Below are 27437 nucleotides of genomic sequence, written 5' to 3' on the forward strand. Positions count from 1 at the left end.
CCCACCAAATCTAAAGGAAATCAGACAACAAAAGTGGCACAGTGTGTATGGGGTCATGAGAGCAAGAAAAATAAAAAATAAACATTTTATAGAGATTGACAGACCTGTGAAGCGTTCCATAGGAGAGAAGACATCATGCAGTCCCAGCTGCTGGATCCGGACTCCAAAGCAGGCGTGCCACGAGAGGATTGTCGTCTCTGACCACCAGAAGGGGTTCCCTACCTTGTTGGTGCATTTAGCAGCCTAAGATGTGGGACTGCGTGCTGGAGGTGGAGCTATATCATATGTATGCTGCCATGTTGGCGTCAGGAAAGGTGTTTTTCCTTTCATTATTACACTTCAATAATGTAGTAAAGTAGAACTGTGACTTTCTTTAAAAAATATGTGATGCAGCACTTAATTATAAGTGTGTTTGCACAGTTTTCTCTTGATCCTGCTAGTAAAGCCCACACAATGCAGCTTCCTGTGATGGTATGTTAAAAGAGAAGTATGGATTTACAAAGAAAAAAAAACAATTATGTCCCGTACACATGACTGGACTTTTTGACGGACTAGGCCCGACGGTCTTCCCGACTGACTTTCGGCACGAATGGACTTGGTCACACACGACCGGACTAAGTCAGTTTTGAAAGTCCGTTAGTTTTGAACGTGATGACATAAACGGGACTAAACAAAGAAGTTCAATAGCCAGTAGCCAATAGCTGCCCTTGCGTCGTATTTGGTCTGTTGCACTAGCACACAGACTAACGGTTTTCCCGATTTTTAGTCCGTCGGATAGATTTGAAACATGTATTATCTCTAGGTCCGTCAGACTTTTGGAATAAAAAAAGTCCACTGAAGCCCACACACGATTGAATTGTCCGACGGATTTCGGTCCGCCTGACCAAGTCTGCCAGAAAGTCTGATCGTGTGTACGCGGCATTATACTCACCAAGGTGAATGCATTATGGCTCCCCACAGCCTTTGAGAACTGAGCCATCACACAACACCGATTGCTCAGTTTTCTCCTCTGCTCTGAGTAGAGATTGGTGACCGTCAGTCACTGGCCCTTCCCTCTGTCCTTCCAGTGCTCACTAAAGTGCTGGGCTGAGTAGAGGAGGCACCTGCTGGCTCAGTTACAGCTAAAAGACTAAGCCAGCTGCCAATCTAGAAATGGGACAGCTGATCACAATGATAACACAAGCTGGTTATCGCCATTCCTTTCTCCATACTGACAGCGTGAGGCGAGCTGGTAACCGGACATTTACACTAATAATTAGGGCACTGATTATCAGTGTCCTGATTGTCAGTGCAGCCCAAACAGTGCTCACCAGTGCTACCAGCCTCATCAGCGCTCATCAGTGCAGGAGAAAAATTACCTGTTTGCCAAACTTTATAACAAACTATGAAAAACTTTATTACAATTTTTTTTCACAATTTTTGGTCTTTTTTTGTTTATTTAGCAAAAAAATAAAAAAAATAAACAGTGGTGGTTAAACACCACCAAAAAAAAAAGCTCTATTTGTGTGTAAAAAAAAAAAAGATAAAATGTTCATATGGGTACAGTTTAGCATGACTGTGCAATTGTCATTCAAAGCGTGACAATGCTGAAAGCTGAAAATTGGCCTGGGCAAGAAAGGGGTAAAAGTGCCCATCAGGCAAGTGGTTAATGATGATGCTAATCCTAAATTCTAGAGCAGAAGTCCATACTCTCATGTAGGCTGTGCCTGCTTGCACTACATAGGGAGGGGGTGTGGCTATTGGCATTGTCACTGCCGATTCACAGACCCATAGCTTGTCAATCAGCACCTGGCCACACCTACTCCTGCCCACTGCTTTGTGGACTGGCAGCAATGCGTCTGTTACTGGGAGCTGCAGTGTATGGAAGGGGGAGCGTGTGAGACACAAATAAAATAGGATTTGGCTCTGTCAAGAGAAGCAAATAAATGTTTTTGTTTGTTTAATTGCTATGATGAATGGGCAAAATACAGTATATATGCCTTTTAAATCTTTTTAAGTTTATTTTTAGACAATGTTTTGATTGGAGTTGAAAGCAGACAGATAAGAACTCTGCATATTAGTGCTGTATGGTGCTGCTATTATACAATATACAGCAGCTTATGATATGGAAGAAATGCAGTCAGTAAGGTGATCACGGATACCCAACCCGCTATGGTCCTGATATGCAGCGATATCTGACAGAAACAAGCACATTCATGCTCTGGATGGAATGCTAAGAACATTTGTACTGTTGTGTGCAGGCATGATCTAATAGGTAGGGCAGAGAAATTGTGCCAGCGACTAAACCCCTCAGGAAGGACATTTTTAATGTTTTTAGTCATGATATTGCTTATGTGTACAAAATGTATTCTTGGGACTTGCTGTATGCTATTAAAATTGTATAAGTGAGATCTAGATGGTGGGTTTGTGTCTATTACTGGCCAGATACTGAATGGTCATACTGCCAGTTCTAATGACAATGTTCTTGGGGGCTCTTGTTACTCACAGGGCAGTACTTGCTGATCATGTAATGTCCTCTCTCCGGTGCATCTGCAGTGCTTTTTCCATCTCAGAAGAGATTTTCCCACAGAAGATAGTGTGGGTGTGAGCTATCATCAGGGAGGAAATAGAAAACACAATCTACTCTTTCCTTTATTCCCCCTCTTTATATCTGTACAGACATGAGGCCAGCTAAAAAATACAGGCTGATCCTTCTCCTAGTCCTGATTTTTTCATTATGCTGTGTCCAATTGTACGGATGATTTATGTTCTTTGTACAGTTCTCTGCAGCTGTAGAAAGAACAGGGCATATTAATACCCATTAATTAAACTATACAGTGTTGCTCATTTACCTGCCTAATTGGAGTATACATGATTTTTCTATTCTACAAGATTTTTCTTATTACTGCTTTGAAAAAAATAAAAATAAAAAAAAACATATAAAGTACAATTTTTTTTTTTAATATGCATTTATATAGGGACAAATATAAAAACAAAATAAATGCAGCACTAATAACAACACATAATTGAAATACGTGATAAATTAATTTGTGAATAATGAATACAGTTAATTAACCACAAAAGGGAAAAAAAAAGAAGAAAAAGAAAAAAATGTGATTAAAAAAAAAAGAAAAATAATGCAGAGTCCCATTAGAATCAATAATGAAAAAATGTATATCAAGTTTCCACGCAATAAGTGAGTAATAATGATCTCCGTGATCTATCTTCAAACAGCATGCAGTGTGCATCCTCTTCACCACAAATAATGTCTCACCTCGCGTTTGGGAAATAGGTCTCCCACAACCCTTTAGATGTTCATAGAGCCTCCGTATGTAACACTCAATACCGGAAAACAAAAGAGACTTCCATAGTGTGATACCGTAAAATGAATACGTTTTTAATAAAGATAAAGTTTTCACTCACAAATTAGTAGTCATCAAATGGCCGAAAAATATATCCAAGTGTGTAAATCTCCAATGCGGTCTCGCCAAAACAATCACTCTACTTCCTTGTTCCTGTATCCATCCACCGTCTTGCGGCTAGCGTGATGACGTCACCGTCAAGGCCCTACCCTATGCGTTTCGTCAGCAAACGGACGTCATCTGGAGATTGGCCATTTATATAGGGGTTCATACCCGGGGGCATATGATTTTACAAAGGATGCCAGTCTGTACACTAAATGCATGTGGGGTTTGTAATACATTTACATGTGTACTGCGCTAGCTTGCTTGGTTATTAGGACTGGCATGTAAACATTAACAGTATGTAATCAGCGACACAGGTATTGCTGATTACACATTGTTGATATTTACATGTCAGCCCTGAGCAGTACATTTGCGCTGGACACACATAAACGTTGGCACAAATGTTTAAAAGCCTACAGCATAAAATATAATCCATGCGCAAAACCTTGGACATGGGTTTTTCATTTTTTTTAATTTTTGGTTTAGAATATGTAGCTGAACACAGGTCCTGATTATACAGCTCTGTGCTGCAACTATGTGTTGCAATACGGCTACGCCACCAAAGGCATGTTCAAGAGAGGAGCTGAAGAACAGAAAAAAATGCTTGATGCACCGCAATACTAAATGCATGCAGCTTTTGGGCATTAATGTATTGCAGTGGTCTGATTAAATATTCTTGCCAATGGAATCCATTATGTTAAAACGCTTAATGTGCATTAACACATGTGCACTACGTGGCTTATACCATAGTTATTAAGCATCTTTCTTGATCATACATCACGGGACACAGGAGCTTCATTACATAGTGGGTTATATAGGCACCTCTGGTGATTGGACACTGGTTAACCCCAATTAAGGAGAATTCCTCCCCTATATAACCCCTCCCATATGGGAGGCACCTCAGTTTTTTCGCCAGTGTCTATGGTGGTTGGTCACATAAAACAAGTGCTTCTTGGGCAGTGCATCACCAGGTCTCCCTGGCTCAGATCTGTAAGGCTGCAACTTGGTCATCAGTCCACACATTCACCAGATTCTATCAGGTGGATGTCAGAGGGCAAGAGGATATCGCCTTTGGGCGCAGTGTACTGCAGGCTGCGGTTTAGGTCCTCTGGTCCATGGCGGTCTATAATTATGATCTGTGTCTCCCTCCCCTCAATCTGAGCATTGCTTTGGGACATCCCACTATGTAATGAAGCTCCTGTGTCCCGCCCGTGATGTATGATCAAGAAAATGGGATTTTTATATACAGCTTACCTGTAAAATCCTTTTCTTGAGAGTACATCATGGGACACAGGGCTCCCGCCCCTCTTGGGTTTTACGTGGTTTCTTATTGCTTTGCTACAAAACTGAGGTGCCTCCCATATGGGAGGGGTTATATAGGGGAGGAATTCTCCTTAATTGGGGTCAACCAGTGTCCAATCACCAGAGGTGCCTATATAACCCACTATGTAATGAAGCTCCTGTGTCCCGTGATGTACTCTCAAGAAAAGGATTTTACAGGTAAGCTGTATATAAAAATCCAATTTTTCTCCCAAGAGAAAAGTCGTTTAAACGCTCTTTGTGCATGAGGCCTTTGATTTACAAATACTGTGTAATTTCAGGACCTACCTGACTCTATTGTTCACATCCTCACATTATATCACTTTTGGTAAACAGATTTTCTGAGCAGATTGTAAAGTATGAGGCCAGCATAAAGCAACCCTGTTGCTAAAATAAATAATTTCCACCAGCAGCCCAGTAAAAACATGTTTTATACTTCCTAGTCCAGTGGATGGTGAGTGAATTCTGTGCTCTCTTTCAGATCTCTGGGCACCACTGTTTGTTTCCTTGAACTTTCAATAAAAAAAAAAAAAAATCAGGAGTACACTTTACACAAAGTAACAATCAACAGCTGGTGCACAATACAGAGTAATATCACACAGTTAAAACGATGACCTTTATATTGTATACAGGCTATGGAATCACTCCTGCGCGCCCAGAAAGCCCAGTATAAGTCAGCTAAGGCCCCCGCTGGGAGCGGAGTACCCTGCTCCTTAAAAGTATCACAGGAATATGTACACACACCCTATCGAGCAACTAAACATTGGACACTACTCCTTATGCAGTTGTTGAAAGGGGTGTACTTCCTGAGAGTTTGTAGTATATGAAAGAAGATGAGAGAAAATAAAGTGAAAGCAAGCGGGAGGAAGAGAGGTAGACAGGATGGGGAGAGAAGGAGGGGGGAAGGGTGTACCCACCTCAGTCCAGCTTCTCCTACATACACACAAACATCTATTCCATGCCCTATTACATACATTGGGACAAGATTTCCGCATATATCTTGGTGTATTTAAAAGCGAGCCAGCAGGACCATAACCTATTTGCTAAGTCGGCTTTGTTTCTGAGGGAGAGAGTCATGTCTTCCATGAGATTGGTATTATCTACCTGGGCACCACTGTTTTCTGAAACTTCCAAGTGTGTTGGATAATGTGGATAGTACAATGTACCCCTACTCATTTACATGGAGGGCCAGGATCTGGGGGCACCCTTGTTAGGGTGTTTCCAGATTTTGATAAGCCCCCTGCCCGCAGACTCCCACAACCACCACCCGGGGTTGTCGTGAAGAGGCCCTTGTCCCCATCAACATGCGGACAAGGTGGTGGGGTGAGGGGCACAGAACCCCATTTGCCCCAAAGCACCCCCCCCCCATGTTGAGGGCGTGTGTCCTGGTATGGTCCAGGAGGGGGGTTGCTTGCACTTGGAAGTGCAGTCGCTGTAGATCTGAGGGGAAGATCTGAAATGGGGGGAAGCCCAGCTGATTTTTATCATCCAATCATGTGCAAGCTAAAATGCCGTTTTTTTATTTTGCCTTGGATGTCCTCAGATCTACAGCGACTGCACTTCCAAGTGCACTTGAAGTGCAAAGTGGATTTGCCTTTAGTAAATAACGGGGAAGAAAATATGGTCACTATGAAGTTTTAATCTGCAAATTGATACAAAGATATTAAGGCCAGCAAAGATTTCCACTTACTAAATTGTAATTTTTTAACACCAGTATCAATTTATGGCTTGCTCCTACACTTCTCTAATATTATTTTGTTCTGCCTTATAGCTGAATCGCAAATGCAAGTAGCTACAGATCCTAATCCACTTGTTAGATTTCACAGTCAGCATTCAGGCTCAGATATCACTTAAGTAGATTCAGATTAGGGATATATTCACCTTCCATTCATTTGCCATCTCTGTATTTACCTCCAGGAGGGATTGGATGTGGCAAGGTTCTCAGGTATAGGAGAACATGTGATTCATTTCCCCATTTCCCCACATGACAATGCTGGTACTTGGCCATGGATTGGTGGAAGAGTGGATGGAAGACAATCACAAGCTGTTGCAGAGTGCTTGTAATAACCTGTTGCTTTGTCTTGCATTGAAAAAACAAAGCTATACTTTAAAGCTCATCTCTATGCAGATATAAAAAATACGATCGATTTGAAAACAGTTGTCTCTCCCTGGTAATACAGGAGAATAGTGTAAAAGAAGTGACCCTAGCAGTTGTTTTTGGCTGCCAAAGGTTGTACACCTACAGATTCTAGTGATATTTCCTGGGCAGAACTTTAAAACCTACCTCTGTATTTTTTTTTTAAGGTGAGGGAATAGATAACATTTGTCAGTTTAGTATTTCTTTACTGTCCATATAAGAAATGGGGACAGAGGAAAGGGTGTGGTTCTTACTGGGGCAAGAGGGCATGCACAGCAATAAAACTTTCTCATAAGTTCTCACCTTTCCTTCTATAATAAACATGTTGTTTTTTTGTCTGTTTCCTTGTTGGAGAGATTTCACATCACTTCCCATCCAGACAGGTTCTGCTGCATTAAGCTGGCCATACAGAGTTGTAGCTTCTATAATGGGAATTGACTGAAATTCAACCTGTCGGCACCATCTGGTTCAAAAAACGTCAACGAACAAAATCAAAGCCATCAAAAGGAAAACTGTTGGTTGGATGCAATCACTGTTTGAGTATTTGAGCAACTGCTGGTGTTACGACTGCTTGAATACAATAATCAATATCAGACGTTCCTCCATCCACACTGTTCAGCGTAGGTGGAGCAATTGATTAGATTTTCTCTTGTTCAGCTTGTATATGAATTTTAGCAGGTTACTCTAGAATCTACCAAAATGCGCTATATGGGTGGTCCCAGCGGTGGCTGGTGGTATATTTTTTGGGGGGGTGTCAAACAATCCACCTGTTGCCCCACTCTGTGCCCCAAGCCCACCCTTTTTTGAAGCCTATTAGAGCCTCTGGAATCCATGCATCCGGCGCCCTGCATGTAGATTAGGGGGGGCCAGATGCATGGTTTAGGGGTACGGTGCCGCTGCACCCTGCGTTACGGGCCACCACTGGGTGGTCCTGTTGCCCACCTCCTACCCAACAACTTTGATTGAAAAATCAAAAAACACGGGAGGAAAAATGTCAGTCGAGCAGCAACTGCATCCAGTGGGACGCAGCCGCAGTTCAGGTACTTTAACCAGGGCTGGCTGTGGCTGTCAGAATACAGTTGCCAATAGTGGGAGATTCCTCCTTCCATTATGCATAGCGTGGATGGGGGAATCTGGACAGAATTACAAATCTATTAGTTGGTACAACAGTCCCCATGTATACGTTTTCACTATGCATTGAATTGTATAAATACATAGTTAGGTTGAAAAAAGACACAAGTCCATCCAGTTCAACCATAAAAAAATAAATAAATTCAATATACCCAATTCTATACCCACAGTTGATCTAGAGGAAGGCAGAAACCCCAGCACATTACAGTACATTACATGAATCATTATCTGGGAAATGATGAATTCAGGTATCATCATTTATAAAATAAGAACATATTGCAGGGATGCGACCTTAGCATGTATAAAGTCATGTATTAAACTGCAGCCAGATGAGATATCCTTCCCCAGGAACTGCCTTCTACTCATTTGGACAGAAGTGTGGTAGGGTGTACTTCCTCCCCGTACTCTATACAGACTGTACTGCAACATTAACTACTTTCATGATTACTTCACATGTTGCCTCAGCATCTGGTTCATTTCTTGTCTTCCTGTCTTGGGGGGTGAGTGTTACTGCAACCGAAATTCAAAAGCCAGTTTGTCGCAAAGCACTGTTTTGAATGTGACTCCAAGCAACCATTCCTGTGTTGGCGGCACCAGAACTCTGAGTAGGTAAAATCCAATGTCTGATTGTAATAATGCAGATGAGTTTGTTCATATCCTATCCTGGGGCAGCCGAGTAGAGTCATAGACGGCAGACATCAGGAACATGAATGTATTATTTAGATAGTTTTATGTGGTGCTATTGCAACATAATGTGCTGTGCTATGCTGTCCGAAGGAAAGTTTGTATTTACTACTTGTAGTATGCTAAATGATAGTTTTTAGCTGTGTTTTTGTATTTACTACTAGCATACTAAATGATAGTTTTTAGCAGTGTTAACCCTTCCTTGTGCAGTACTTTAAAAGGTTTAAAATTGCAGTAGTAACACTATGGGGTTGTTTATCAGAATTGGAGAACCAATCAACTTCTGTCTTCAGCTTGATCGGTTAAGCTTTGAAAATGAAGGGTCAAGGCTGATTGGTTGGCATGCACAGCCGCTCTAGTTTTTATAAACTCTCTCTATGTGACATGGAAGAATTTGTATTTCTGCATCAGAGAGTTAACGTTCTCACACTGGTGGGAGGCTGACATGCAGTTTAAGGCTGGGGCTATGTGGGAGATTTGTGTGGCTTAATTAATCTACTAAAACCTATAAATACGTTTATAAATGTAAACAAAGATTGCAGGCATGGTGTGCCACTTTAAAGAGGACGTTCTCCCTCGCTGGGGTTCATTTTTTACTTTTAACCCCCACTTGCCTTTTTTTGGTGGGTTATGCTTGATTAACATTGTCACACACCCAGTGAATCCAGTGTTGTCCTGCTGTGATCTGCTGCTAGACACCGGGTACCACTCTGCCACCCTCTGTCTACACACTGGGGGCCAGCTGTCTCTTCACAGTTCATGTAGTTATCCCCGGGGTGACATGCCATTATTTCTGCCCCGCTCCAGCCACTGTGGGGACACTGATCCATTCTGGGATAGCAGGCGTAGATTTCCCAGAAGGCTGCTGGAGCAGGGCAGTGAAAATGTAGCCAAGGGGCAAGGAGGAACACAATTTAGAAGAAAAGGTAAACATAGAAAAAAGGAGTGTCAGGGTTACATGTTTGCTGGGGGGGAGGGGGACTGGGGGGATTGTGATGAAGATCATTTGTTTTTTGCTGTGCTTTTTTTTAATGCATCATTACATCATAGACAAGCTTTTAAAGAGGAAGTAAACCCTTCCAAACAACTTGGACCTATAGGTAAGCCTAGATTAAGGCTTACCTGTAGGTCCAAGCAATATCTCCTAAACCTATATGGTTTAGGAGATATTTGCCCGAAAATGGGCACCGCTGTCTACGGCGCATGCGCCGTAGACAGCGGCGCGCAGGCGCACTAAATGCGGCAAATCCAAGAATGGATTTGCCTAATTCGTCGACTCCCGTGCGCATGCGCGGGAGTGACGTCATCGCGGCTTCGCCGTATGGCAGCGGCGGAGCTGCGAGACGCGACTCCCGTGCGCATGCGCGGGAGTGACGTCATCGCGGCTGCGCCGCTGTGATTCGTCGGAGCTGCGAGACGCCACCAGCAACATGGATGCGGCGGACTACAGGGGACAGCAGCGACTTCGCTGGCTCCTGTGTCAGGTAAGTGACACATAATGAGCTACTATGCGATGCATAGTAGTCCATTATGCTTTACCTTTGCAGGGAAAAAAAGAGGAAGTAAACCCATCAGGGTTTACTTCCTCTTTAACCGCTAAATCATTTAAAGCAAAACTAAATTGTACTGGTGTGCTGTGCCCTCCTCCTTCAGCTTGGACAGGTCAGGCTCTGCTTGTCACTACATCTAGTGATGTCATTTCCCATGCAGATTCTCTCCGGTCCTGCAACAATCTTCTTCTTCAGCTATTGGACGGCCAATTTTTTAACCCCTGCGCATTGTTCCCAGGCTATATTCTGTACATGTGTACACAAGGAAAAAGTACAAAGAGCATTGGAGAAAATGTTTATATACAGTGGATATAAAAAGTCTACACACCCCTGTTTTCTGTGATGTAAAAAAAATAGACAAAGATAAATCATTTCAGAACTTTTTCCACCTTTACTGTGACTTATAGACTTATAAACTGCACAACTCAGTTGAACAACAAACTGAAATCTTTTAGGTGGAGGAAAGTAAAACTAAAAAAACTAAAATAATATGGTTGCATAAATGTGCACACCCTTAAACTAATACTTTGTTGAAGCAGCTTTTGATTTTATTACAGCACTCAGTCTTTTTGGGTATAAGTCTATCAGTATGGCACATGTTGACTTGGCAATATTTGCCAACTATTCTTTGCAAAAATACTCCAAATCTGTCAGATTGCGAGGGCATCTCCCGTGCACAGCCCTCTTCAGATCACCCCACAGATTTTCAATCAGATTCAGGTCTGGACTCTTACTGGGCCATTCCAAAACTTTAATCTTCTTCTGGTGAAGTCATTCCTTTGTTGATTTGCATATATGCTTTGGGTCGTTGTCTTGTTGAAAGATGAAGTTCCTCTTCATGTTCATCTTTCTAGCAGAAGCCTGAAGATTTTGTGCCAATATTGACTGGTATTTGGAACTTTTCATAATTCTCTCTAGCCCCTGTTCCAGCTGAAGAAAAAAAAAACCAAAGCAGTTCTTTATAATGTCACTGGATTACTGGAACCATGTCCTGTGGTCTTCACTGTGTTCCATGGTATATCTAATGCCTTAGAAATTATTTTGCACCCTTCTCCTGACTGATACCTTTTAACAATGAGATCCCTCTGATGCTTTGGACACTCTCTGCAGACCATGGCTTTTGCTGTAGGATGCAACTAAGAAAATGTCAGGAAAGACCTACTAGAACAGCTAAACTTTATGTGAGGTTAATCAGAGGCACGTTAAATGATGACAGGTGTGTGCTGACTCCTATTTAACATGCTTTTTAATGTGATTAATTCTGGACACAGCTACATCCCCAGTTATAACAGGGTGTACACACTTATGCAAACACATTTTTTTTACCCCCCCCCCAAAAAAAGATTTCAGTTTTTGTTTTTTCAATTGAGTCATACCGTTTATAGGTCACATTAAAGGTGGAAAGACAGGTATTTGCACCCACTTCCGGGCACAGACTCCCACAGGAGTCTATGCTTGTTCCTGTCCCGCCGCGCTGTCTGCTGGGACACACAAGGGTCCCAGAGACAGCACGGACCATTCCCATTGCGCTGCGCTACTCGCGCATGCGCAGTAGGGAACCGGGAAGTGAAGCCACAACGCTTCACTTCCTGATTCCCTCACCGAGAATGGCGACGGCAGCAGCCGAGAGCCGAGTGATCGATCGGCCTCGGCTGCCGATATCGCTGGACCCTGGGACAGATGCGTGTCCATTTATTAAAAGTCAGCAGGTGTTGTATTTATAGCTGCTGGCTTTTAATAATTTTTTTTCCAGTGGACTCCCTCTTTAAGTGTTAATGTACAAATTGGGCCCAATTAGCCATTTTCCCTCTCCGGTGTCATGTGACTCATTAGTGTTACAAGGTCTTGGGTGTGAATGGGGAGCAGGTGTGTTAAATTTGGTGTTATTGCTGTCACTATCTCATACTGGTCACTGGAAGTTTAACATGGCACCTCATGACAAAGCACTCTCTGAGGCTCTGAAGAAAAGAATTGTTGTTCTACATAAAGATGGCCTAGGCCGGTGATGGCGAACCTTGGCACCCCAGATGTTTTGGAACTACATTTACCAGGATGCTCATGCACTCAGCAGTGTAGTTGAGCATCATGGGAATTGTTGTTCGAAAACATCTGGGGTTCCAAGGTTCGCCATCACTGGTCTAGGCTATATGAAGATTGCCAAGACCCTGAAACTGAGCTGCAGCTCGATGGCCAAGACCATACAGCGGTTTAACAGGACAGGTTTGACCCAGAACAGGTCTCGCCATGGTCGACCAAAGAAGTTGAGTGCATGTGCTCAGCGTCATATCTAGAGATTGTCTTTGGGAAATAGACTTATGAATGCTGCCAGCATTGCTTGAAGGTGGGGGGGGGTGGGGTGTCAGCCTCTCAGTGCTCAGACCATACACCACACACTCCGTCAAATTCGTCTGCATGGCTGCCGTTCCAGAAGGAAGCCTCTTCATGCTGGTTTGTGGTGTAAACTTGCGCTGCAGTACATTGTCAGACATTTAATTCTATGCACTGCAGAGTATTGGGATATGTGTTAGAGCTTGTCCAAACACGCTACACACAATTGCAACATGTCATTTTTTTATTTATTTCAGTGCACGCCAACATAGTATGTTGGTGTAAACTGAAGCAATTGAAAATAAGGCAGATTGTTTTGTAATTGCTTTGAGATTGCGTTGGGCAGTACTGGCCAGTGCAGCACAACACTACCAGTGTGAATGAGCCCTTATAAAGATGATGCACAAGAAAGCCCATAGTTTGCTGAAGACAAGCAGACTAAGGACGTGGATTACTGGAACCATGTCCTGTGGTCTGATGAGACCAAGATAAACTTATTTGACTTGGATGGTGCGGTGCCAAGCATGTGTGGCTGCAACCAGGTGAGGAGTACAAAGACATGTGTGTCTTGCCTACAGTCAAGCATGGTGGTGGGAGTGTCATGGCCTGGGGCTGCATGAGTGCTGCCGGTGTCTTGTAAAATAGTGTCCTCCATCAGATAGTGTCCCCTGCGTACTGCGCATGCGCAGTACACAGGAACACAGATTCCGAAAATTGCCGAGGATGAACGGCACCTGCGCCGTGAGTCCAGGTTCTATCCCCACTATCCAAGTGGACATAGAGTTAGAATAAAAAAGAGCCGAGCGGAGCGAGGCCGAGCCCGAAGCGTGGCGAGCGAAGCTCGCCCGTGAGGGGCCCTCTAAAATTCACAACCCTATGTCCGCTTGGATGGTGGGGCTACCACCTCCACTCACGGCGCAGGCGCCGTTCAGCTTCTGAGTTTTTCCGAAGCTTCGTCTGCTCCGTACTGCGCATGCGCAGTACGGAGCGGACACCATTTGATGGGCGGACTCTATTAGGCAGAACACCGGCACTGGGAAGCTACAGTTCATTGAGGGAACATGAATGCCAACATGTACTGTGACGTACTGAAGCAGAGCATGATCCCCTCCCTCCGGTGACTGGGCTGCAGGGCAGTATTTCAAAATGATAAAGACCCCAAACACACCTCCAAGACGACCACTGCCTTGCTAAAGAATCTGAGGGTAAAGGTGATGGATTGGCCAAGCATGTTTCCAGACCTAAACCCTATTGAGCATCTGTGGGGCATCCTCAAACAGAACAGAAGGTGGAGGAGCGCAAGGTCTGTATCATCCACCAGCTCTGTTATGTCATCATGGACGAGTGGAAGAGGACTCCAGTGGCAACTTGTGAAGTTCTGATGAACTCCATGCCCAAGAGGGTTAAGGCAGTGCTGGAAAATAATGATGGCCCCACAAAATATTGACACTTTGGGCCCAATTTGGACATTATCACTTAGGGGTGTACTCACTTTTGTTGCCAGCGGTTTAGACTTTAATGGCTGTGTGTTGAGTTATTTTGAAGGGACAGAAAATTTACACTGTTATACAAGGTACTACTTTACATTGTAGCAAAGTGTCATTTCTTCAGTGTTGTCACATGAAAAGATATAATAAAATATTTACAAAAATGTAAGGGGTGTACTCACTTTTGTGAGATACTGTGTTTGTGTGTATATCTAAATATATATTTTCTCAAACCAAAAGATAATTTGCATGCTACTGTGGTCAAATGTCAAGCTCTTTTTTACAGTGAGACTTTAGTTCCACCTAAATGGCTCATTCATTCAAGTCTTATTGATGACATATGGTGCCGTGTGCCGCACTGTTAAAATCCAGACATGATGCATTTTGATCCTAGGTTCACACCTGTTCATTTTAGTGCGTTTTGCCGTTTGCAGAAATGCACTACAGTCCGTTTAACATGTTTTTTTTTAACATGGTTTTCTCTGGTACACGTTCACATCTATGCGTTTTGCTGTCGTGCATTTTTGGAAATGGTTGTGGACATTTTTCCTGATATTTGTGGGTAGTAGGCTTCAATAGAATCGCACCAGAAATGCAAGTGTTGTGTTTGTGGTGCATTTAAAATTTTTCTGTCTAAAACACTGTATATACCTGACTGGGAAGCCGGCCACAGCATCCTTAACAACTGATGAGTCATCAGCTGTCAGCGGGTTTTCTTGCTGATTGTAGGTCAGGAAAGGGAGGGGACGAGGAAGCGAACCCCTTCACCCCAAAGCACCTTGGGCCCATGTTGATGAGGACAAGGGTCTCATCCCGACAACCCTGGCCAGTGGTTGTCGGGGTCTGCAGGTGGCGGGGCTTATCGGACTCTGGAAGCCCCCAGATTGCGCCCCCCCCCCATGTGAATGTGCATAGTACCCCTACCCATTCACCAAAAAAACTGAAATGTTGTCAAAAACCGTCTCTTGTATTTTGTTAATTGCTTTATTAAATAAGAAGCCTGGAGCCGCCATCTCCCGGTGTTGTCTTCTTCTTGTACTGTCTTCTTCCTCACCACCTGCTAAAAGAACAAAAAAGCCGTCTTCTCCCAAAGCTGCCTTCCTTCATTGTGATGTCCCCGATATCCGGAACCTCTAATTAGCCATGGGGCGTGGCCATCCAATGACATCACCTAGGAAAGCTCGCCCCTTGTGACATCACGTGTATAGGTGTGTTTGCACACGTTTGCATTCTAAGGGCCAGAATAAATGAATGTTCTGACCAATAGAACGCATTAATGCCAAATGTGCAAAATAAGGCTGTAGGGCGCTTCTCAGCAGATGAAGCCCTGGGGCCTTTTATTCTGCATGGACTTTGTGGAACGTGGATTCCTATGGCGTGGTTCGCACAGTGCGGTCAGCCAAGGTACAGCATGCTGTTCTTTGCTGGATGGAACACGCATATCCTGAATGGAGAGGAAGGAAAAAAGAGAAATGCCTGAAAAACACAACAAATGTGCCTTCAGAAATAGATCTGCAGTGCAGGATTGTGCTGTTAGGTGGTTTCCAAGCTATTTTTTCCTGCTGGGAGTAAATGCATCCAAAGGACAAATCCCCCCCCCCCCCGTGTGTGTGTATGAGCCTCACAAGTGTGACCGGGACAATCAGAGGAAGTGTGAGTATGGGAAACCTGGCAGGGGTTCTAATCCCTCTCCATAGCTCATCCCCAATGTGTGCCCCCAGCTATCCCACAGTCCCGTCCTAGTCATTGGCGGTGGGCGGGGCGCGCTGTACGGAGGGGCGGAGTCCTCCCTCCGCCGTCCTGTGTGGGAGAATCCAGAGCGCTGTGCGCAGGTCTGGTGAGCGGAGTACTATGGCTGTCCTCCCGGGCTCAGACCTGTGATCGCTCCCAGCTCGGGGGATCCTGTACCACCACCATCGCCGCCACCACCCTACACCCCCTGCTCCGGCCTTTGTCTGCTCGGAATATACAGAGCGGAGCGGACCGTCTCACCATGATTGATAGCAGTAAGAAGCAGCCCGGCTTCCCGGAGATCTTATCTACCGGCGATCTGGAGGCATTGAAGGACAAGGAATGTCTGGACCTGAACAGCCAGAAGAGCCTGAAGGAAGGTCAGTGCGGGCCGGGGAGGGGGATGGGGGGTGATGATGATTGGGGTGTGCATTGCTATGCAGACATGTCTCCGGTGTCCGCCTCCTGTCTGTACATCTGGATTGTACATTATACAGCATTGTCCGGGCTCTACACCCAGGACTGCCACACAATATCATTACATGCCATAGATTGCCATCTCATTCTATACGTGAACTTCTGCACCCCCCATTTCCTAAAGTCTCCCATTGTAAGGAGGAGGATTGATACCCCTCCCCCCATCTCATCCCATCCCATCCCAAACCTTCTACAGAACAGCAATAAAGTGATTGGATGTCCCTGTGCAGCCTGCAGACACTGATCTGTGTTTCCTTGTTCTGTTCTAGCTGTGATTTCCTGCAGTCTCATGTAATATGTCTCCCGATCAATTCTATCTCCTGCAGCACATCCCCAGCCTTCAATATCTCCTATAGAATGTTTGCAGTCTCTGGCCGCCTCGTGCAGCGCGCCTGCGGTCCCTGGCCGCCTCGTGCAGCGCGCCTGCGGTCCCTGGCCGCCTCGTGCAGCGCGCCTGCGGTCCCTGCCCGCCTCGTGCAGCGCGCCTGCGGTCCCTGGCCGCCTCGTGCAGCGCGCCTGCGGTCCCTGGCCGCCTCGTGCAGCGCGCCTGCGGTCCCTGGCCGCCTCGTGCAGCGCGCCTGCAGTCCCTGGCCGCCTCGTGCAGCGCGCCTGCAGTCCCTGGCCGCCTCGTGCAGCGCGCCTGCAGTCCCTGGCCGCCTCGTGCAGCGCGCCTGCAGTCCCTGGCCGCCTCGTGCAGCGCGCCTGCAGTCCCTGGCCGCCTCGTGCAGCGCGCCTGCAGTCCCTGGCCGCCTCGTGCAGCGCGCCTGCAGTCCCTGGCCGCCTCGTGCAGCGCGCCTGCAGTCCCTGGCCGCCTCGTGCAGCGCGCCTGCAGTCCCTGCCCGCCTCGTGCAGCGCGCCTGCAGTCCCTGGCCGCCTCGTGCAGCGCGCCTGCAGTCCCTGGCCGCCTCGTGCAGCGCGCCTGCAGTCCCTGGCCGCCTCGTGCAGCGCGCCTGCAGTCCCTGGCCGCCTCGTGCAGCGCGCCTGCAGTCCCTGGCCGCCTCGTGCAGCGCTCACACTGATTTTTATGTGCCACCCTTTTGTCATGTTAAGGGCTGCACTTGAGACTCCCCCAAACAAAACAAAAAATCAAGGAAGTTGACCACCACTGGTGTGTGTGTGTGTGTGTGTGTATATGTGTATATATATATAATATGCGCACACACACGATGGTCCTTGCATATACCTACTATTGTAGGGGCTTATACACATGGGCACGAAGCCTTTAGAACAATAGTATGTGAGTACTTCAGGACAGATTTCCATCTGTGTGATGCAGTTTTTCCCAATCACATTCTATGTGCGTTTTACGCACGTTTTTAGATGCACTGCCATTAAACTCTGTTAGAACATACATTTTATGACAGCGCAGCAAAAATGCAGGACTCTGTGCTTTCATAATAAATACAGGTTCTCATAGAATTTAATGGTAGAGCAGCTGAAAACATGCACATAGAAAAGTGACCCGGAAAAACCACACCGTTCGGATGCAAACGGGGCCTTAGGTGCGTATTGTTTGCAGAATCTTCTGCTGGCTCTGCCAATAAGATCCTGTGTTCCATGTATACGCCATATGAATGAACAATAATCCCAGCCACATTCTGATTTTTCTTGTTTAGCTGCAGTGCAAAAGATTTAAATATTATTTTTTTTATGATGTAAACCTATAAATCTATATGGGCTTTTGTGTAAATGAAATCTTCTCCACCCCTCCACTTCCTGTGCTCTCTAGAAAAGAGGGCATGATGTCCCAACCTGGTGTTTAAACAAGTCTGGGGGATGACATCATTGTTCATTTGTAATGCTGGAGGGAGGGAGGCATGAGATCACTAGTTGTCTAGGTGTAAATCATTACCTCTCTCTCTCTTTTCTGCTGGAAGGGGAAGAGAAGCTTCCCTGTTGTCACTCGATCTTGTCTGTAATCTGGGCTGCATTCATTTATTCATTTAATCATTGCTGTGCTGATTGCAGTAGGACAAGCGCTCACATTTTGTATCTAGTTACTGCAGATACTTGATTGTTACATCCACATCTCGGGGTGAATGTTCACTCCGGCTTTTTGTCTCTTGCATTGTTCTGTGTTTTTCAGTTACATATTGTCCTCTTCGCTATTGTATTCCCATGTTGGCTAAAAGTGTTTACATTGTGTTTTGGAATGAGTCATCCGCTGTGCTGGTCTATGTGATGTATGATCTTCTTTCTGGAAGTAGTGCAACTCATATACTTGTGTATGTGAAGTGTGTCTGTGGTCTGTATGGGAGTGGCAATAGGCCGTGTACTTGGAAGTACCTGTGTTTTAATCTTTGCATGCATGATGTGAACTTGTGATTTGTGCTACAACCAGCTGCAGAATTTTCCATAGTAAGCACCGCAGGCACTTGTCACCCAGGCAGACAGTGCTATTATTTTGTTATGAGATCTGTCATTGTGTATAGCCAAACCTTGAGAGACTGGAAAGTATTTGCTCTGCAGGATTCAGTACATTAATCTCGTCAGACGTTTCTGCAGCTTGGCCTGCCCTGCTTTAAATACCCTGCACGTGCTTGAATTTCACATAATATTCACAGCCTTTCATAGATCCACCAAGGCTCTGTATAGAAATAGAAGAGGGATGTACCTGATGGATTGACAAGAAAAATAATCCAATAGTAGATGGGAAGATCTTGTACCGTGTCTGAGAAATTGTGTTTAATTTTATGCAGCAGCTAACCAGGTGCCCAGGGATGCCACGTCTGAGCCGTATCCAATGGCAAATGCACAAGCTTTGGGGTAGCATGAGTCTGCTTATTAGAATTATTCTTTCATTATTCTATCAGGGAGCCATAGTAACGCCCAAGGTGAGCGTCTGAGAATGGACCATGTACTCGCAAACCTATCGATTCATATACAAATGTGACAAACCCAATATGCACATGCAGACAGATGTTAGCGTGTAAAAAAAAAAAAAACAAAAAAAAAAAACAGTGTATCAGGTTAGACTGGTTGTTGCAATGTATGACACAAATACACAACTGTATGCAAAAGTAATAAAATACAGAGTTTCCAACCAGCATCCCTTTTCAGAGTTGTTTGTACATACACAGATCCAAATTGCAACATACAGTTAAAAAAAGGAGAGGAGAAGTTTAAAAGGCCACCCCCCTCAGGTTAGTATGGAGTTAAGCTCGCCATAAACTCAGCAAATTTCACTCGGTTCTTGATGAACCAACTGAAATTGCCTTTGTGGGTGACCCTTCCACCAAACATCCTATGACTGAAAAATCAAAGTTGGTAGAAAATCGGTTTGCTTGTCAATCAGATGCAGCCACTGTTAATACAATAGCCGGCACTGCACACTCATGCAGCCCCAGACTGTGACACCACCATGCTGAACTGTAGGCAAGACACACTTGGCTTTTGTACTCCTCACCTGGTTGTCGCCACACACGCTCGACACCATCTGATCCAAATAAGTTTATCTTCTCATGAGACCACAGGACATGGTTCCAGTAATCCATGTCCTTAGTCTGCTTGTCTTCAGCAAACTGCGTGTTTCTTGTGCATCATCTTTCGAAGGGCTTCCTTCTGGGACAACAGCCATGCGAACCACTTTGATGCAATGTGCGGTGTATGGTCTGAGCACTGACAGGCTGAAAATAAAAGGATCACGATTCTCGCAGCATAAAATCTTTCACATTATACAAAAAAACATAAAAAAATTGGGCTAACTTTACTGGTTAGTTTAAAAAAAAAAAATTATTTTAAGCATAATTTTTTCCCCAAAAATTGCATTTGATCGACTACTGTGCAAATACAGTGTGACATACAACCACCATTTTATTCTCTAGGGCCTCAGACTGCCCACTTTTATTTTTTATTTTTTTTTAGGTTTATAGTATTACATTTTCTTTTCGTTTGTAGTTATATTTTTTAACTTTTTTTGCAGCAGCAGCATTTTGGCATTGGGGGGGCGACGACAAAATTTATTAGACTGACCTCGCTCATAGTGCGTGGTCTGCTTTAGGTTCCCTTAATAGTTAAAAGCAGTGCTTGTTCTCAAACTACTTGAATGCATAAAGCATTGTGGTTATGGATGTTCAAGTATTTACTTACATATTGGAAAGCATTAAACTGGCTTTAAAACATACCCTCCATGACCTCTGTGGCAGCAAGTACAATGATGCAAGTCATCCTTAAGCACTGCATTGAAGCACTGAAGAGCACCAATCACACTGCAGTAGGCGTTATCTTGTACAAGTTATAAAAAGCAAGTAAACATCAGACTGGTTTAAATGGGTAATGCCGCTTTCTCTTGATAGGTATTTAAAATGCTCCCTACTGCAAGTTCTAGCATATATTGTGCAACATCTTTACCAAAGGTTACACATTAGATGTGTCTGTAAAGTGTTAAACTCAGACTTAAAAATGTAGAAAAACGACATTGCCTGTAGCCTGGGGTGGCAAGCTGCCTCAAGTAAACTACTTTCTTAGTGTGGAGGTAGAAAATGAAATGCCTATTAGGTTTACATGTGATACCCCCATTTTATGCAAAGTTTAGGCCTCAGAACACACTGAATGGAGCAGTGGAATTCTTGGTAAAATACATTATCAAGTTGGATCCCAAATGACTTGTCTTTATTTCGGGTTGCTGCCCCTTCTTTAGAGTTGCCAAACTGAAGTAGAGGTCTTAAAGCAGAACTGAACATTAAAAACCCCTATTGGTCTCTTCTGTCATGAATGCCTCTCTGCCAGTCGGCCTTTAAAGTTGTAAAGTCAGAAGTTTTTTTTTTTTATCTTAATGCATTCTATGCTTTAAGATAAAAAAAAAACCTTCTATGTGTATCAGCCCCTCTAATACTTGAGCCTCATCTAGATCCAGCGATGTTACAGAAGTGTCTTGGCTGCCCGTGACTCCCCTCCTGATTGGCTGAGACAGCAGTGCAGCGCCATTGGCTCCCGCTGCTGTCAGTCAGCCAATGAGTGAAAGGGGGTCGGTCCGTGTATTTTATAATCACATTAATGTACACTGAGCCATGCATTTATGGTACCTCTTCTGTGCTGTGATGATTTGACTTCTTTGCAAATGTTTGGGTAGTGATGTAATCATGGCTTGGCCAATCAGGAGGTTGAAAAGTCTGTACCCAGAAAGAAGACTGGGAGAGAGAAGATGGAAGCGTTTGACACCTCAGTGCTGGGGGGGGGGGAGCGTTTGGCATGTGAGTGCTATAATGTGTTAATACATTTGCAAATACTAGCACATTCTGGCTAACGCCTCCTGGGCCCCATTCAAAAAAAAATCAGTTTAATTCCACTTTAGATACCCTCTACAACAGGGGTCTCCAAACTATGGGCCTCCAGTTGTTCAGGAACTATAATTCCCATCATGCCGAGTCATGACTGTGAATGTCAGAGTTTTACAATGCCTCATGGGAAGTGTAGTTCTGCAACAGCTGGAGGGCCGTAATTTGGAGATCCCCGCTCTACATGATGCAGTAGTGATGTGGAAGTCAGCGGGAGGAAGCACTGAGCGCTGCATGGGATCAGGAGAAGAACACACCCGGGAGATTCGGTTTCTTGGCAGGGCTCAATGGAAGATTTCCCTCAATGAAGCGGGCTAGCAAAGAAGTTAGTATTTACTCTTTGTGATTGCAAGGTTTTTTGTTTTTGTTTTTTTGTTTGTTTTGGAGAATTCCTGTGAGGGTCACTTTAAAATGCCATTTTATTTGCTTAGTATTAAAAACCAAATCCATGTGCCAGAGAGCTTTCTTTGAATGATTGTCATATGACAGCAGCTTTCTGAAAGGCACAGAAGTGATCTCTCCTAAGCCTGTGTAAAATACAACATGGTATCTTGTGGATAGACAGTGATGAGTGGCTCTGACCCCCATGCAGTTATTGCATATTAAACCGTTGTGGATAAAAGCTTGTTTAAAATCGCTTCTATGGTAATAAGTTTAAGAAGTTCTTTGTTTTTGAGACTTAAAGATATGGTTTTCTGAGACCTCTGTTTGTCTATCGTAAAATCGCCTTCTGTTAAGGTGTGTGTATGTGTTTTTATAAAAGCAAACATGAAACAAAGGTGTGTTCTCTGCAATCTTCTCTCTGATAATGTGTTCTTTGCACCACAAAGCAATAGAAGCTGAGGGTTCGCTTTGAACTTGTATCCATGACAAAGCTCTTTCCGCCAAAAGCTAGTCTTTCACTTATATGTGGACATTGGTGTGAGAATCACCATGCTGGGTTCTTTTATGTCTCTGACTCTGAGCCCCATTTCAATCCAGCGATGTTGCCCAAGAGTCTCGGCTGTCTGGGACTATCCCTTCTCGGCTGAGACAGCAGCGAAGCACCATTGGCTCCCGCTGCTGTCAAAGTCAGTGAGCCAATGAGAGAGAGGGGGCTATGACTCCGTGTCTGAACAGACACACGGAGCTGCATCTCGGGTGCCCCCATAGCCAAGATGCTTGCTGTGGGGGCACTAAACAGGAGGGGATGGGCTAGGAAGACAAGAGGGGCCCAAGAAGAGGAGGATTTGGGCTGCCCTGTGCAAAACCACTGCAACAGATCAGGTAAGGTATAACATTGTTCTTGGGGTGGGAGGAACGAGACTTTAGTATCGCTTTAAGTACTGAAATCTCCCAGCCAGTGTTCCCTACTTTGTACCTCTCCATGAAATCCCACTTTTCTTGTAGTACTGTCATTAAAGTGGTTGTAAAGGCTAAGGTGGTGGTTGTTTTTTGTTTTTTACTTTATTATACATTCTCTACTTTAAGGTCAAAATATAAACAACCTATCAGCTCCCAAGAAATTGTAGACTAATAGTTCTTACAGGTAATGGCTGCGTTTAATTTTTATTTTTGATGCTAAGAACATTTTTAGCCGTTAGATGAAATACCTGCAGATCCTGCCAGAAATGCAGCATCCTTATCACCTCCTGTGAGAGAATGAAGCAAAAAGAATGTTCTCTTTCTTGTGTAAACTACCCAGAACATTTTTTTTATTTTTTTTTTTTTTTTGAGGTTTGCATACATTTGGAATTTTTCCATTTTCTACCAAGTAGCCAATTTTTGCTTCCCAGCAGTTTATCTTCTATTTGTGGTACCTTTTTGTAAATGGTAGTATCACTACTATCCCAGATGCTAGATAAATAATGGTTTCCAATGTGAGAGAGCAAGTACTAAGCATCCATTCACAATGATGTGATATACACTGCGTACAGAGTATAGTTTTCGGAGTGTGCGGAGCTACAGCGTCAGTGACTCCGTCGGGCCAACGGTGTATAAATCCACATTGTTATTGAAATGTCAGCCTTAGAAGCAATGGCCAATAGGAACCCTGGACACTGTTCATGTAAACATAGCACAAGCATCGCATGCGTACAGCAAATATGCCGGATCCTTCTGCCAGCAAGATTGTGGGTATTTTGGATACGTCTGTGTGAATGAGCCCTAGGAACAAGAAGCTCCTGCCTAGTGCCCAGCCAGTATGTACAGAAACATGCAGTGTTTTTATCCACCAAATTATTTAGCTGTATGAAGATGTCTTGTACGTTTTTAAATACGTGGCAGTTTGCTGTCACTGCGACGTGTTGCATTGTATATCATTTATACCAATTATCTTCCTTGAATTGTGTTCAGAGCACAATAAAATCATTGATCTAGAACAAAATGTCTATTCTTAAAATGGTGCCTGCTGTTTACTTGCTGTGCCCTCTTTGCACCTTTTTGTTACAGAGAAATGCCTCTGCTCTGATTTCATTCCAACCAGGAAATCATGTTGAAAACATGGAACTCCAATCTGTTGAGATAGCATTGTTCCTGAGTGTGACAGTGAGCAGACCCGGCATTCCAGCTTAGAAACTCTACAGTTGTATAGCAACATGCCATCTTCCTAGCCTGCCGAGCCCTTGTAATGTGACACTTGCTGTCCCCCGACCTGTTCAAGGCTTCTGCACTTCTATATGTTGCCGGTAGCTACTAATGCCTTAGAAATATTTTAGCTGAACTGGATTGTGTTTTGAGCATAAGCATAAAAACTTATTGACCTTGGAATACAGTCTTTATACCTTTTTTAGTTCCCATTTTCATTTGTTTTATGTTTTTATATAGTTCTCAATGTTTTTAATGTGCAGTAAACCTAGATTTTTTTTATTTTATTTTTTTAATTGTGGCTAGAGTAGGGAAGAGTTCAATCTATAATTTTTGCTGTCCATGTCCAAAGCTTGGAAGATTCCCTTTGTGTCATATTCAGTACATATGCATGGAAACAAATGCAAAGAACGAGTTTAGCAGCGCAGAAATCTTTGTTATAATGATGGCTTTAGTATGGAGAGTGCAGGTTAACGCAGTGAACAGTTATGGATGGATAATGGGCTCATTAACATATGTTGGAGGTAAGCATGTGCCAGGATCATTCCAGCAATGTCATACACAGTGTGTGTATGTATATGTGTATCCCTAGGTGACAGCATAGATCCGATGCTGCATCTGTCCCCGCAGCCTCTGCACTAAGAACTGAACGATCAAACATTGCTGGAAGCTCAGTTCCCTCCTCCACTCTGAGCAGAAAGTGATCACTGTCAGTCGGCTCTCTGCTCTGCCCCTCCAGCGCTCACTGGAGCACTGGGCTGTGGAGGTGAAGGGAGCAGCTGGCTCATTAAGGGGTTGAGACCGCTTCCGGTCCAGGGCTCTTGGTGGATTCCGACTGTATAGCACCTGGACTGGCCAAGTGACGTGAACATTGCATGAAGTTCTACATGTTCGCTATAAAGCCGGCCATACACGGATCCATGCTAAACTGGCCAAATTGATGTGCAGGCTGGTTGTACAGAAGTTGATCTACCGATTGACTTCTGTAAAAACATCATATTTGGAAATAATCACACAATCCAACACCAGCGAGTGTGTGGCTGGGGGATTTGAGTTTATTTATTTTTTCGTTAGACCTGCTGATTGAACAAAAAAAAAATGGACTAATGTATAGGCTGCCTGGTGCGGTTTTACAGTGTGAAGAGTATAGATGACTTGTTTCAACTTCAAGGTTCTTATCTCTGTACCGACTGTCTGGAGTTGTATTTTTGTTGTCAATCCCTGGTTGTCAGTCGCTAGAACAAGTCGCTCCATTTGAAGATTCCCCTCTTTCTGTTCTGGTGACAACCCAAAATTTGTGATTCTCTTGTATCTTCGGTGATAACAGTACACATGACAAAGATGGTGAGTCTCCCAGACAGCAATAAATACCTAACAAGTGCTCTATTCCCTCTCCACTTTATCCAATAAGTAGACGTGTCAGTTGGATGCATTTAGAGTTGCACAATGACTCAGTTTAACCACTTCCTGCCCGGGCTTTAGCAGAATGATGGTTGGGCGGTGGTTCAGTTATCCTGACTGGGCGTCATATGATCTGCAGGATAACCGCTGCCACGCGCCCATGGGAGCACGCATCGCAGCGATCGGTGGTGCCTTGTGTCAGTCTTACACACCGCTATGCCAATCTTGGTAAAGAGCCTCTGACAAAGGCTCTTTACTACATGATCAGCTTTGTTCAATCACGGCTGATCACGATGTAAACAGGAAAAGCCGTTGATCGGCTTTTTCCTCACTCGCTTCTGACAGACACGAGTAGAGGAGAGCCGATGGACGGCTCTCCTGACTGGGGAGTCTGCGCTGTGGGCACAGTGGACCACCAGGGAAGCCCCCAGCATGTGGATAGCCAGGTATGTACCCCATGGCCATCCACATATAAAAAAAAAAAGAAAAAAAAGCCCAATACGTGGCAATCGGTGCCCACAAATGGGCACTGCCTGGCCCCATTACAGAAATAAAAAAATAAGTGATGCCCAGCAATGCCACCTACCAGTGTACTCCCTGACGCATACCAGTGCCACCTATCAGTGCAGCCATATCGGTGCCCATCATTGAAGAAGAAAACGTACTTATTTACAAAAAAATTTAAGAGGAACATAACTTTTTTTTTTTTTATGTTTGGGCTTTATTTGTTGGGCAAAAAAAAAAAAAATCGCAGAGGTGTTTAAATACCACCAAAAATAAAGCTCTATTTGTGGGAACAAAATGATAAAAAGTTTGTTGGGGTACGGTGTAGCATGACCGCGCAATTGTCATTCAAATTGCGACAGCACTGAAAGCTGAAAATTGGCTTGGGCAGGAAGGTGTATAAGTGCCTGGTATTGAAGTGGTTAGAGTAAGCAGTTTTAACTAGATGCGGTCCTTTGTTAGGTATCAAAGGCTGCCCTAAGGCTCGGGTTCGCACTGCAGTGACTTGGGATCTGTCTTGAGACCCCTAGTCACATGAAATCCCATGTTAGTGAGAGCTCTCAGCACTACTGAAGTCTCTTCCTGTACTAATTCAACGTGACGTCTATCCAACTTTTACCCATAGACTTGGAGGTCAGATCCTCCTCTGTATTGATGTTATTTGGATCATTACAGGTAGATTACCCAGGCATTCCCTGGCATTCCCTGCATTGTTGCTGCTCCCTTGCTTCAAAGTCATATGCAAGTCGCCAGAAAGTTGCCGGGCAAAGTTGCACGTCTCTTAGTTTGCAGTAGAGTGACCCGAGCCGTACTCAGGAGATGTTAATTCATAAGATACTGCTGGGTGTTTAGTTTTCTGATAAAATCCCACAACTTGTATAGGTTGGTATCATTTTATGATATATTCTTAGTTCTATTGGGCCCTTTTCCCTCCTGCACACCAGACGAGCTGAAAAGTTAGTGAAATACTTGGATGCAATGTTACATTTTTATGGCCTTGTAGGTCAGTACCGCATGTTGTCTTATTCATTAATACCGTGTATTCAGCCTATGAGTTTGGGGAAGTCGGCCCTCCTATCACATTGAGTCCTGTATATTAGTACTTGTCTTGTTTACCAGGAACCAAAATGCTGTAGTGCAAGGAAAAAATAATCGGAGAAGGAATCCTCTTGTGTGCTGTATGGACTGTTCCTTCCTCCCAGCCTGCACATTCCTCCATTCACCTCTGATCGGGAGCCTGGAAGGAGGCCGTACGAAGCCTGACATCAGCCAGGATGTCACTCCATGGTGACTCATAGCAGGGAAGTGACTTCAGCACAGACTGCAGAAGACAAACTTAAAAGTAAACAAATCCAGGCAATTAATGGCTTGACGTTTTTGGCACGTATTTATGAGAAAGTGAT

At 44.2% G+C, this 27437-nt stretch overlaps 1 protein-coding gene across 10 annotated transcripts in view; it reads left to right on the top strand.

The window, feature by feature from the left end:
* Nucleotides 1-27437, top strand: part of MRTFB (myocardin related transcription factor B) — a 484967-nt gene that overhangs the window by 329018 nt on the left and 128512 nt on the right. For 2 of the 10 annotated variants that reach the window (XM_077448958.1, XM_077448963.1), the window contains exon 1: nucleotides 15929-16191. The exons of 6 other annotated variants lie outside the window; for them this stretch is intronic. In XM_077448958.1, coding sequence (XP_077305084.1) covers nucleotides 16074-16191 — 118 coding nt within the window. In that variant the 5' untranslated portion in view covers nucleotides 15929-16073. Of the gene's footprint in view, nucleotides 1-8450; nucleotides 8641-15882; nucleotides 16192-27437 lie in introns of those variants that run through there. 2 more of the 10 variants (XM_077448960.1, XM_077448961.1) reach the window with 2 other exon arrangements.

The sequence above is a fragment of the Lithobates pipiens genome, unplaced genomic scaffold (assembly GCF_037356315.1).
Source record: "Lithobates pipiens isolate NorthernLeopardFrog02 unplaced genomic scaffold, aLitPip1_a1.2 Scaffold_22, whole genome shotgun sequence".
Classification (NCBI taxonomy): domain Eukaryota; kingdom Metazoa; phylum Chordata; class Amphibia; order Anura; family Ranidae; genus Lithobates; species Lithobates pipiens.